General features: G+C 30.4%; 3 protein-coding genes across 3 annotated transcripts; 2 read left to right on the top strand and 1 right to left on the bottom strand.

The window, feature by feature from the left end:
• The first annotated feature begins 425 nt into the window (after positions 1–425).
• Positions 426–2,542, top strand: YLMG2 (YGGT family protein). The gene is made up of 3 exons (XM_047298951.2): positions 426–826; positions 904–1,097; positions 2,048–2,542. The coding sequence occupies exons 1-3, from the start codon at positions 548–550 to the stop codon at positions 2,313–2,315; spliced, it is 741 nt and encodes a 246-aa protein (XP_047154907.2). The 5' UTR covers positions 426–547; the 3' UTR covers positions 2,316–2,542.
• A 2,726-nt stretch (positions 2,543–5,268) lies between these two features.
• Positions 5,269–5,834, top strand: LOC124826173 (uncharacterized). Its single transcript, XM_047298940.2, has one exon. It carries the CDS (start codon positions 5,434–5,436, stop codon positions 5,767–5,769), a length of 336 nt encoding a protein of 111 aa, XP_047154896.1. The 5' UTR covers positions 5,269–5,433; the 3' UTR covers positions 5,770–5,834.
• A 684-nt stretch (positions 5,835–6,518) lies between these two features.
• LOC124826183 (uncharacterized) lies at positions 6,519–9,664 on the bottom strand. Its single transcript, XM_047298950.2, has 2 exons — positions 9,390–9,664; positions 6,519–7,296 (listed from the first exon to the last, which is right to left on the bottom strand). Exons 1-2 carry the CDS (start codon positions 9,463–9,465, stop codon positions 6,689–6,691), a joined length of 684 nt encoding a protein of 227 aa, XP_047154906.1. The 5' UTR covers positions 9,466–9,664; the 3' UTR covers positions 6,519–6,688.
• Between the last annotated feature and the right edge of the window lie 4,114 nt (positions 9,665–13,778).

Here is a 13,778-nt window from a genome sequence, read left to right on the forward strand (position 1 = left end):
AAAACTTGACACGTCCATTCCCTACGCAGCTGGCGGCTACCAACGGATAATTACTGTAAGCTTAATGTCAGAGGTAAGAAGAAAAAGAAGGAGAAGCAGACGAGAAACGGATAAGTAATAAAATGTAACTTTATTATAGTATTTATTTACTTTAATGTTTTTTATTTGTTTGTTAGTTATTATTGTTTATTTTATAAAAGATTTAAAAAAAATATTTCTTATTTTTATTACTTCTTGTTTTATAACTAATTAAACCATATTTTTTTCTTTCTCTTTCTCCTCTTTCACCTCATTCTAATGTATAATAAGCTAATTTACGAATTCAACACGTGTTATTGAATTTTATGCAATACTTTTTTCCCATAATGTACAGAAAATTTCCAAATTATATATATAATTTTAGAAGAAATAGTTAAGAAGCGAGGAAATAAATTTTAAGAAGGAAATGGAGAAAGGCGATAAGGTTATCCTATCTGTGCTCCAGAGGTTGTGTAAGATAAAATAGATGCAGGTTTGAGTTTCCTTTCCTGAACTGAACCCAACTAAAATGGGTGCCAACAACACTAATGACTCCACCACGGAGATAGAGAAGACACAGAAGAAGCTTTCCCATTGTTGGGGAAATGCTCAAATACCCTTTGCACTTCCCTTTCTCACGCTCCCCAATTCCAACTTCGCCACTTTCCTCTCTCCGCCGCAACTCCACACATCATTAACCGCTGTCGCTGACCATTTTTTCACCCTTCTCCACTCCCTCGCTTCTCAGAACACCTTCCTCAACAGAATCATCTCTCTCCCCTCCCAATTTCACACCCTATGCATCCAGGTACTTCTTAACTTCCGTCTTTTTGGTAGTATTTATGTGGCAAAAATAATGCGAAACCTTGTTGTGTTTGGGTTCAGATCCAGAAGCAGGATAGCGTGAGATTGATGAGTAATCATAATTTTGCTGCTGTTTTACCTGGGGATTCGGTGGCAGGATTGGTTGTGGCTAATGGGGTTCTGAATTTCTTGAACATTTACAACACCTTGCTCATTGTCAGGCTTGTTTTGACATGGTTTCCCAACACTCCTCCTTCCATTGTTAGTCCCCTCAGGTGAGTTACCCTCCTTTGTATTGTTATTTTGGGGGTTGCATAATTACATGCTTTTTCTTTCAATTGGTTTATCATGTTATCATAAATACTACAGAAGCAATAGTCAATCCACTTTCATATCACAGATTGACGTGTATAATTAAGTATCTCAAAATAAGTTTTATCCCGATTTCTCTTTATGTAATTAATACTATGAAACTTCTTAGGTTAACATTGCATAGAAAATAAACTCAAGAGTATATATAATAAGACTTGGTTCAATTTTTAATTTTTAAAGGCGGTTATTTTCAAAGAGTAATAATACGTGGACACTCTCATTTTTACTCTACACCTTTGCAACACCAATAAAATTATATTTTTATCATAAAATATAAAATAATGTAAAAAAGAATTAAATAAAAAAGTAAAAGTATTATGTTTTATTAGGTGTGTTATATACTTTAGTAAAACTTTTTAGTGTTCATGTAAAATTTTCCATTTTCAAAAGTAAATAATAGGTACAGACAGACAGTATCACAGTTTTGTACCGTATCTGGTTTTGATTGTCATAAATGTTCAATTTGTTAATTCTTATCATTATCACCTTAAAACCATTGATTGTATTGGTCTCTACAATTTTATAGCAACTAAAATTTTGTCTTTGTACTGAACTGAAAAAGTTTAAGAGTCTAAACCTTAAAAAAAAATTATGCAGAGACTGCTTGGTTATTTTAGTGTATAGAAACCAAGGGCCACTCATGCACCAAACATAAACCATAATATGATTTACCATTTTGTTTTTTGGATGGGGATAGATCAGGATCCTTTGACATTTCACTGTTACATGCTTAATGATAGTTAGTGAAAATGTATTCTAACATATAATAATGGGGTATAACCACTTTTATCCATATAATAATGGTGTATAACCACTTTTGAGGGTTAAATAAAGTGATTATTGTTTGATTCAGCACCATATGTGACCCATACCTGAACATATTCCGTGGGCTTATTCCCCCTCTGGGAGGAACACTGGATCTCTCCCCCATTCTAGCATTTTTGGTCCTAAATGCATTTACTAGCACTGCTGCTGCACTCCCTGCTGAGCTCCCATCCACAGAGCGATCCCAACAAGGTCTTGCACCACCATTACAAGCTTCTAATGTTACTACTTCACAGAATAAATGGATGAGACGGCTTCTAGGAAACAAGTCAAGGACAACTGGTGGTGCTAAATAGAACATGGTAGAGTTTATTTATGCATATAACTGTTTATCAATTCATATAAGTTGCTATTGATAATTCCGTCCAATTATGGTAGTTCTAGGCAACTCAATTTTCCAGCTTATGGTTCCAAAGATTGTAGAGCTATGAAGTTTGCTGTGGAAAGATCAAGCTACCACAGTCACAATTTATTTTGTTTTATTTTTTCAGTACACATTAATCTCAAGGTATTTCTTTTTCAAGGACTCTTATATCTAAACTAAAAAAGTTGTAACTTATACTCATCTCTTTCTTCTCAAAAGCGTAACAGTCCAAGACTAATTATGATTTTATTGTGACCGTATTTCAACATCGGATGGCTTCATCCCAATTCATTGATTCAGTCTCCACTGACTTTATGAAGCATCGTGATAGCACTTTTTCATAGAAATGCTTTTTTTTTTTACCGAAAAGTAAAAGTAAATAATTTGCTACCACAAGATCTTGTAGTGTGTGTCTGAATGCTTGTTAAATGTTTAAAAGTGCAGGATCTGATACCTTGTTAAAAAAGTGTACACAATTGACTGAAATTAACTTAGGTAATTTCTTTTTTCAAATTAAGAATCCATCCTCTATACAATGTTCGTGTCTTATTGAATGTGAAATCTATTACTGATGCTAGTTTGAAAATGGTTGGTACTCTGTCTTGTCAATTATGTTTTTAAGAGCTACATTTAGTTCTGTCTTTAATTGAGTTTTTAGTTAAAAAATGGTTAAATTAAGAATGTTTATAATTGTAATGATAGAGGACTTATACCTTTCAAAAAAAATGTTTGAGGCCTTATTTTTTTATTAAAATAATAATAACGGTTGTGAATGTTGGGTGATTATGATAATTAGTTAAAAGATAAAACAATATAAAAAAAGTTGTATATTAAAAACGAGAGGATACAAATATTTTTAAAAAAAATTATTTAATTAAAATGAAGGTGATGTTATCTATCAGGATAATGATATTTTGACAATATTTTTCTTACAATATTTTAATATCATTTACACTTGTTTTGTTGGTGTTTATAATTATTATTATTAATTATGAAGTAATTTTGGATATAATGAAGTAATTTTTTATTAAAATGTTATAAAAGAAAATGCTGTGAAATATCATTCTCTTTTCTACAAAGCTTATTTGGATAGATTAAGAATATAGAATCCAAAATCAAATTTTATCCTTTATCCTTCCCTTCAAAGCTTTAATTGGTGACGACACTTATTCACTGTTTAACATGAATAGGTCCTATCTGTGATGTGCCATTTTATTGCACACATTCAAGAAGCTTCTGTGTTTGTTTACAATTGATGTTGCACGGACATTCATCCACTGCAGAAAAGGCATCAGATTCCACATGAAATTTTAGCATAGCAGCGAATATATGCTTTATTAATGAAGAATCTATTCATATCTATACAATATTACAATTTAGTAACCGGAGCTTTATAGCTAACAAACCATTTCTGGTACGGCTGCACTTTATCCTTCGATCATCTCAGCGCAGAAAAAAAGTTGTAGTGTTTTTCCTAACACTATCCAAGACAACAACTTTAAATTTGTGGATTAAATAATCATATTCTCATTACTTTTTTCTCCCGAGTATACTTAATTTGATTTAGAAAAAAATTAGGTAAGTTACCAAAAAAGTTTATCAAACCTAACAAACTGCCCAACCCGATAAACACTTTATAAAAAGTACTTACAAATTTGTAGAACAAGATATCCATTATTATGATGAATCTAGAAATCCAACTCGTCTTTATAAAATATTGGATTAAATACGTTTTTGATATCTTAACTTTTAGTGAAAATTGGAATTAGTCATTTTTCAAAACTTTGGACTAATTTAGTTTCCAAACTTTATAAATGTGTGAATTTAGTCATTTTAATCAAATTTTGTTAACTTTATTTGATGTTTGAAATGCATTTCTAAGTTAACATTGAAGCAAAAATGTGTCAAATGATATAAACAACTCAAATGCTATCATGAAATGCACTTAAAACATTAAATAAATCTAACAAAATTTAGTTAAAAGGACTAAATTCACCCATTTTTAAAGTTGGGGATTAAATTAGACCAAAGTTTTGAAAAGGAACTAATATCAAATTTCACTTAATGGATAAAAAACATATTTAACATATTCGTAATATTACCTAGAAAAGCTGAATCAGAAATTTAATACTATTTGTGTCAATTAATGTTGAGTTCAATTAGTCAAACTCTCATCATTAATAATGATAATAATATTAATATACGATAAAAATATAAAATAAAAGATAAATAAACTGTACATATTTTTTTTTAAATAAACTAATCTAAACAAAACAATTGTATTGTTCACCGCATAAAGAAGCGTTTTATTTAGTTTAAGTAAATTCTACACTTTGCAAGTTTAATTCTCACTTTCTTATCTTGAAGCTAAAGTTTTGATTTTATACATGATTTATATTTTTTTATTTAAGCGAACTGTTTAAAAATAAAATAACACACAAAAACACACCATACTGTTCCATTTATTTAAATTTTCAAATAAAAACTCTAAAATTTAAATAATTACGATCCAAAAAAGTAAAATGTCCCATATAATCTTTAAAAGTATATGTGAAAGGTGTAAATATGAATGAGAAAAATATCTCTATTTATAAATATAAATAGATAAAATTTGAATAAATAGTTAATATAATAATATTTATTATTCATGGATAATGAATAATAAATACTTTAATAACCATTTAAAAAAAAATTTAGAAACAGATATTATATTATATATGAATTTTATTATTAAAAAATTAAAATTAAAATTTAATTTATATTTTATTAAGTTAAATTTAAATAAAATTTAATTTTAATTTAATTTATATTATAATTTTCTTTGCTAGGAAGGAAGAGGTTGAATAACAAATGAATATTTGTGTTGAGTGGAGTAATGGGTGTGGGATTGAATACTAATATACTGGTTGAATGAAAAAAAGAAAAGAAAAGGAGTGTGTAGCTGAAGCTTTTCACCATGAACATTGAAATTTAGATTTGGATGGTTTATTCAGAACAGTTGCACTGCACCTCTCCAGCAGAAACAAACTTAGGCAGAGAGAGAACAGTGAATGGAAGTTGGAGGTTGGAGAAGGGGTAGCAGATTTTCTTCGTATGAGAGATTGGCTGCCATAGGGTTGGTGCTTCTGGCTGTGGCTTCTCCTCTCTACATAGACCGCAAGACGGAGTGTGAGTTGGAAGAGGAAGACCAACCTATCAACTTTGATGCCTTCTTGCCGTTTCTCTTACTTCTTCTCATTTTCGGCATAGCTTTATCGGCTTTTCTCGACCGAACCCTTGCCGCCTTTGATCGTTACTGGATTTACAGAGTTATTGGTTCTTCTGGCGGTATTCTTGCCATTCTTTCTCTTCTTTTGCTTATTTTGAATCTCAAATCCTCCCTCTGACTCTCCTGCAAATTTGGTAACAACTCAAAATTATTCTGTAAAATTTTCTTTTATTTTCCTTCTTATTGTCCACGATTTCTGATACAATATGGCTAATGTAGAGGTCATTGCTTAGGTTTGCTTGGTGCGAGAAGAATGCTAACAAGAAACTCTTCAATTTTGCTTAACACGTTGTTTTAATTATTGGTTATAGTAAATTATACAAGATGCTTATTAAATATGATGTAACACTAGATAAATTTTGTGTTTCGTTAATTTTATCTAATAAAATATAAATTTTGAAAAATGTATTAATTTTTTTTAAAGAATGTAATTAGCTAATATAACGTTTGGCATTTTTTTTTCTGTGGCGTAACTTTCTTCTATAGAAGATCAATTGCTAACTTGCTTATCAGAGTAGTAGGGAGAACATCATATATTATTAAGGGCAACTAAGAATGCATTTTTCTCAGGTATTAAAGAATAACTAAATCTACAAAATGTTAAACTCATTACATACTAAATAAGATCTATAAAATTTATGATTTTTCCCTAATTTCTTTGTCAATAATAAAAAATGTATGTCACTAGTATTTTTCTCGTAAATATTTCTTAAAAATTGTATGCAGTGCCAGTTAAACTAGGATATAATCTCAAAGATACAAATCCTATTAAAACGACAAAAATACTCTTGTGTAGCTTAATTCATCTATTTTTTTTTTCAAAAAAGGGAAAAAAGAAACTTAGGTAAAAGAATTTGCAAGAGCCAATACCAGAAAATTTATATATGTAAACAAAAAAGTGAGGAAAATGAAGCTCTTCTCAAATTACAAATCAAACAAGGGGGAAAAAGAATAGCTGAGGCCAAGCCTTTCATATACAACAAAGACTACCTTCCTCCAAATCATGTAGAAATCATACAATATATCTCAATTTATGCTCATAATGCTAAACCAAACCCCATTGCAATAAGAACTGAAGTGGCCAAAACCCACATCCCATTGAGCGGTGACCAATAATCACTGGCTCCACTGCACTCATCATTGGCTCCACTGAAGCAACCAGGCTTTGTTATTTTAGCCACACCACCCTCCAAAGCAAAGGTTTGGTTAGGTTTGCCACTGCTAAACAGCACACACCAGAAATAAGGAGACCCTCCATCAGTACCTGTCACAGCAGCACCAAGCTGAGTGTGGTTCCTACTGTAGAGTATGTCTAAGCTCTTTTGGTTCCTTATGAGGATCTCAGAAAATGCCTCGGGTGCATGTACATAATTAGTCTGGCACCCCAGGAAACGACCAGTTATAGGAGCAAGAGTTGATGCCTGAACACCACAGTTTGGAGCAAAAACTTCCGCAAATTGAGATTCTGGAGGTTTCTTCCCATCAGGTCCACCCACAGCATCACAATCACCTTGGTATGCCTTAATGTATTGTAGAGCAATACATGCAAGACCCGGGTTGTCTGTTAAGGTTGATACCTTGTGAGCGGTTCTGTTTTCGTTTATTGCAGCTACCAACTTGTCAGCAGGATTGTTAGTTATTTTGACTGCAACAAAATTTTGTTCATTAAGTCACAAAAGGGAATTTAAAGTGCACCTAAGTGGGGGACAATTAGAAACAAGATCCCTTGATTTGTGTATATTTGTGCATCCAATATTAACTTTTTGATATTATCAATTATTGTAATTAATGTAATTTCCAATCAATTACTGTAAACATTACTTGTTATCTTATTTAGTTGTAGCACTTTAATGCTAGCCATAATCATAGAATCATGTATTGCTAGCATTTACTATATATGTACACTATTACCATCGTATTAATACATCATTATCTTACCTTCAATACATTTCTTTTTGGGAAGATACTACTAAATGCAAGATGAATTTAGAGTAATGAAATCATATCTTATGAAAATAAATATTAACTATGAGTAAGAAGGCTTTGTATTGAGGAAATAAGTCATATGAGTTCTGGGGAACTCTCGTTAAGTCAGAAGAAGGCTTTGTATTGAGGAAATAGTCATGTATGTATAATTAATGAAAATGTCAGAAGATGTATGTAGTCTCAAGCTAAAGCAAGGAAACCAGGTTTTCTGATCCATGTTTGACACAGTAACAAACAAAAACAAGTAGTGAAACATAAACTGAAATCTCAAACACTTATAATACATGACAAATCCAAAGAAAAAGGAACCAGCAAACTTCAATTAATAAATTATGTACTTCTTAATATTAATATATTCCCCCCTGAAGAACCTACCATCTGACAAACACAAGCTTAATTCAGACATATTATGTAGATTGCCAGTACCACCACGCTGAGAGCATTATCGGTCAGGAATTTTTTTAAAGCAACAATTTTGTTTTTCTTTCTTCTGGCACTTCATTCCCAACCCTTTTTTTATCTTCCAAGATGACTAAGGTACGGCTTAAACAATCAATTTAACCCTCTGAAATACAGATTTACAGTAGCTATTATAAATGCTAGAGATTTGTCTACTTAAACATGCTCAACTATGAACCAATATCAAATCTTATTCCAAATTCCTAATTCCTAAAGAAGTCCACGTCAACATAAAAGAGGTCAGCATTTGAGGGCTCTATAAATTAAATCCTAATGACAGTCATCACTTCTCAAAAGCCCTGTAACAGATGGAAGTGGAAGGACAGAAAAGTTTGAGCCTCAAATAATAAAGGCATAACCTTTTACAGAGGTGAGTTCATGTTGCTCCTAAGCTTTTATACAGTGGTTGCAGTAATGGTTACAGTTTTGTCACAATCTTTGACATTGCGAGAAATCAAGGACAAATGCAACTACTGTGGTAGCAAACACTTCATAAAACCTTAATGTTGAAACTACAAGAATGGTTGCGGATCATTTTTCAAAACCTTGTTTGCTCCTTACCAGACATAAAAAAGTTACAGTTTCAAACAAAGCATTGTCATATACTTTACAACTGCATCGTTTTCATAATCATATCAACAACTTCTATTTCTTTCTTAAAACTAGAAACGCCAAAGATAGTGCAAAAGTTATATTCTAATGAAATCAATCTCGGGGATTAGCTCCAAAAAAGTAAACCTCAAATGGGTTATTGCTATCACACACAGAAGATGCACATCCCTGAATGGAATACTCCAAGACTAGGAAACCTAAACAACATGTTCAACGAATTTTAGTTAAAGATGAAGGAAGACAAACATGGTCGGTCGTCCAAATCAAGAATCAGCTTACATTCTTAACATATTTTCCTTGTTCTATTCACCATTTTCTACTATTATAGTCCGAGATCCAAAATGTCATCAATCTCTATGCCAAAATGAAACAATCTCCCGTGAGAGACCAAACATATACACGAAAGTTCTAAGCAATTGAGATCTACAGCATCACTGGCATTGTAAACAGACACTCGATAAATTTACAAAGTAAAAAACACAGTCCAGAATGAGAAGAAGCTACCATGGACCGCATCAAGAAAACTTAAGTAAAAAATATTTATAATAAAATAAAAAATACATCTTAAAGGGATTGTAATGCAGATCAAACTTAGAGTACCCCAGACACTAACAACGACATTCCAAATCTGAAACAAAAATCAGTAGATAGAGACAAAACAGAGACTTGATTTGGACTTACTTTGAGTATCAGCAGTGGCAACATAAACGAAGGAAAGGGTGAGCAAAAGATACCACACGGTCATGGTTTTTGCCATTGTTGCTGTTTTAGGACACAGAAGTTCAAGACAGATCTGCTTTGTGTCTGTCTCGAACTGATGCCTTCTGGTTCAAACCTCAATAAACTGCAACAAATTCCACCAACTGAATGGTCCTTCCCAACTTTATATTTTCTCTTTTTTTTTCACCTTCATTGTTCTCAAAGATTCTGCAATATACCATTACAGCAAGTAAAATTCCATTAAAAAATAAATTGAAGTTGTTATTGCCAACCAAATTACATCATTTTTCTGTCGGTGAGTTATATTTAGTTGTTCAAATTGACAAATAAAATCCATTATTTTGTTTGAAAATGACAAGAGACTAAAGAAATTATTAATGAAAGATGTTAAGTAATGCAGAGGATCATAGCTGTCCATTTTATTCCGTTTCTCTTTTTTTTTCTTTCAAGTTATGATGAGTCCATGATTTTAATTGTACCTGTAATATACACAATTAAAGTAAATTCATTTTGTGGTTGGTAGTATATTGTTGAGAGATTGAGATATTCTACGATTTTATAGAGTGTATCGATTTTAGATGTTGAATTTGATTTAGTTGTAGAAAACAAAGTTTTTAAATATAATTTAGCAATGTTCTGATTGTTTTAGATCAATGTCCTGTTCATTTAACGGGCTTGTAGAATCAAGAAAAAAATATTTTTACAACTAATTTAATTTATTTAATGGAGTTAACTATTATAATAATATTTTTTTAAATATATGATCTGTTCAATTTATTTTAAAAAATATATTGTTTTCTGGTTTTAAGAATAAATATTTTTTCAGTATAATAAATACTAATAATTTTGTTTTTAGTATAATAAAATTATAAATTTAGTATAGTTTTTTTTTTCATATTAACTTTAATTTTTTAATAAACGTATGTGATAATTATTAAAGACTAGATATATATTTAATTGGATTAACTATTAAAATAAACTATTACAATTAGAATTGTTGTTGATGCAATTTTATTCTCTATACTATAAATAAATATGACAATAATTAATATCTTGAACAACATAATTTGTTTTAAATTTAACAACAAAATAATGTGTAATGTAACGTTACAAATATATAGTATTAAATTATAAACGAGTTATCACATATTTAATAAAATAAAACTCTTGACAAAACAAAGAATAAAAATGTCCTCATAATTATACAAAACATAACTACAAAATTTTACTTTATACAGGCAAAAAAAACAAAATTATACACATAAAACTAATCTATAGAAAATTACAAGTCCGCGAATCCTCCCTCTGAAGCTTGTTCTACAGTCACCTTATCACTCTCTATTCACACTTACCGGAAGATCGTAGCCAAGAAAGATGCACAAAAACATATAAACAAATCATAAACAAAAAGGTAAGCTAGAGATACAAAACATTTCATAATATACTTAAACATTTCACACATGATTCATGTTTCACATCAAACCAACCAAAGATTATTTAAACATGTCAAGACTTAGACTGGACTATGGCGGTTCATGCACTTGTAGTGGTGAAACAACTCGTCTACCCCAAGCTACCACACAAGGTTAATCTGTTATCACTCGCCTTGGACCAAGGTAAAGCCCTTAGACTAAGACCTCTTGCTACTCTCATCACATGTCTCATCCTCTCTACTTGAAAATGAATTACCATTAGAGTGTCAGGATAAATCTCAATACTAAGTTTCCTATATTCATACTTTATAAAACTTGAAGCAACCGTAAAGAGTTTCATCCTATAAACTCTTTTCAAACCATACTTGGAACATACATAACCTCATGCATAAAATTTCATAACATTTTTCATTGATATTACTAAACAAGCTTTACATTATCGTATCAGTTTTTATCCATAAGAAAACAAATTAAGTATAAAACAAAAAACACCAATATGCGTACAAGACACCCTAACCAAAAATTAAATTTTAAGTTATTTTTAATCGATTATCACACTAAATAATCGATTATTGCCGAAAGGATTTATGCCAAAATGATTTTCAGACGACAATAATCGATTATCAGACAATAATCGATTATCATATGTGATAATCGATTATTCTTTTTAGTTTTTTATAGTAACCTGATTTTTATAGTTTTGGTGCATCTTAGACATTATAACCTGTAATACTAATATTGATATGAAACATATTTATAGATGAAAATAGAGTACTACATTGCTCATTTGGATAGGAATTAGATGTACCAAACTAATTCAACAACTCCAAAGTGCCTAATCAATTCTATCACTTGCAACACTAAATAACAACAATCTAGCAATATGACAAGTCTTAATACACTAGATAACCTACCCAAATACCTTAGTTTACTCATAACCTTTTTGTTTCAAGATTTCACTAGTCAAACCTCAAAGTTGAACTAAAATGTGCCCAAGAACTTACCTATTATGAATTTAACACTTCCACACCAGGTTTTACTCCTTTAAATGCCTAGACAAGTCATAATTAGTTTGATATCAGTCTCCCAACTTCCCAAAACAGCTCACAACCCTTACCTAAAAAGCTCACTACCAAAAACCCTAATTTTTCACTAAAAACACCCCAAAACTTCAACAATGAATCACCTCTATGTTCCATATTAGATTTCAAGCAAATAATACCTCTAACAAGTCCCAAATGACCACACAATAGTCATAAACCAATAATTTTTTCATTCCAACACCTATATCTCAAACTCACCTATCAAAAACCCCCCTTTTTATGCTTAGAACTCATGATTTAAATAACTACTCATTCCAAACACTTTGAATTCAATTTCACACAACAATACAACTTCAACCCACTCAATTATGACAATATCAAACATCAAAATCACAAAATTCCAAGTATACAAACATCATTCTACCAAGTATCATTATCTCAAGATCAAGAATAATATCACCATTTCAGTTAATTCATCATATTATATATATATATATATATATATATATATACACACACACACACACTAATTTAACACCACAAACATAATCTAAAACAAAGTCTAGCCTCTTTTATCTCGCATCGAAACTAAATAGCTCTAAAAACGCCAAATCCTTGGTTAGAGTACAAGGAACTCTAGAAACACTTACACAATACCAAATTGGAAGCGAAAAGAGTCCTTATGACCTTGGATTGATCAAGAATTAGGAAAAGAGATCATGAATCGCATGCGACAAAGGATTACAATGCATGATCTCAAATTAAGAACGAGAGAGAAAAAAGAGTTGAAACTTATTTGCTCTAGACTAGAAATTGATTGAATGGATAGGTAGAACTTGTTGTTATGACCGTCCAGATACCTCCTGGTCGTCAAACAGATAATCGAGGAGTTAAAACTCTTAGAAAGATGGTAGAGAGTCCAAGAAAATAATGTTTTAGAAAGAATGTGAGTGTTTAAGATGATGAGAAGTTTAAGAAATTCTATTTATTTAATCAACTTATTTTTAAATTTTATAATAATTAGTTTCATTATTTTAATACACCTACCAACTCTAATATTCTATTTTCTAAGCTCTTACATGTAAAACATAGAACAAACTATATCTCAGTGATAGAAATTTTACTTTTGAAATCATTTACAATATATCTATTATGAGATTTTAATGTTTTAATAAAATCCACTATTAACTTATTTACATGCATGTAAACAAGTTTAAATAATTTCTTTTAAAACATTTATAACTAACTTCCTGATTTGCAACATTATTTTTTATATACCAAATATAACCATAATACAAAATCACACAAGAAACACAAGAAAGGTACATTATCAAGAATAAAAATAATATACAAGTCAATCATAAATCAGTTAGGTCACAACCCCAATAAATTCATATAATCCTAGACTTAATTAAATTCATATATTATTAAATTTCATTTATTGAGTTGTTAACCATATAATCACAGACTTAATTAAATAAGTCCTTTGCCTTTTTTAATGGCTAAATAGTCCCTTATTTAGCTGTTTAGATTATATTACGTCTTCAAAACATACACACAACTAGCTCAATATAAACAACTATGAATAGTTTTATGTCAAATATTATTCTATTGAAGAATACGACACGTGGATTAAAAGACTGATATATACCTACCTCTTAATACACATTTGCTACTTATTTTATAAAGAACAAGTTTAAATGTTAATAACTACAATTTAATCATTGCAAATGCAGCAACTTTTCTTTATTTTTATAGGCCCATATTTAACAACTTCCCGTCTATCCAAAAAAAACTCTTTGCACATACAATAAAGGATCAAACTGAAACTAATAAATAAAAAATAAAATCAAAGTATAATTATGTCTAAATCA

Source organism: Vigna umbellata, chromosome 2 (assembly GCF_029865625.1).
Source record: "Vigna umbellata cultivar VRB3 chromosome 2, Vumbellata_1.0, whole genome shotgun sequence".
Lineage (NCBI taxonomy): Eukaryota > Viridiplantae > Streptophyta > Magnoliopsida > Fabales > Fabaceae > Vigna > Vigna umbellata.

Coding starts and splice junctions, on each gene's coding strand:
- YLMG2 (XM_047298951.2), top strand. CDS start 548: ATGGGTGCCAACAACACTAATGACTCCACCACGGAGATAGAGAAGACA. Junction 827..903: donor TTCACACCCTATGCATCCAG/GTACTTCTTAAC, acceptor GTTTGGGTTCAG/ATCCAGAAGCAGGATAGCGT. Junction 1,098..2,047: donor TCCATTGTTAGTCCCCTCAG/GTGAGTTACCCT, acceptor TGTTTGATTCAG/CACCATATGTGACCCATACC.
- LOC124826173 (XM_047298940.2), top strand. CDS start 5,434: ATGGAAGTTGGAGGTTGGAGAAGGGGTAGCAGATTTTCTTCGTATGAG.
- LOC124826183 (XM_047298950.2), bottom strand. CDS start 9,465: ATGGCAAAAACCATGACCGTGTGGTATCTTTTGCTCACCCTTTCCTTC. Junction 7,297..9,389: donor TGCCACTGCTGATACTCAAA/GTAAGTCCAAAT, acceptor ATTTTGTTGCAG/TCAAAATAACTAACAATCCT.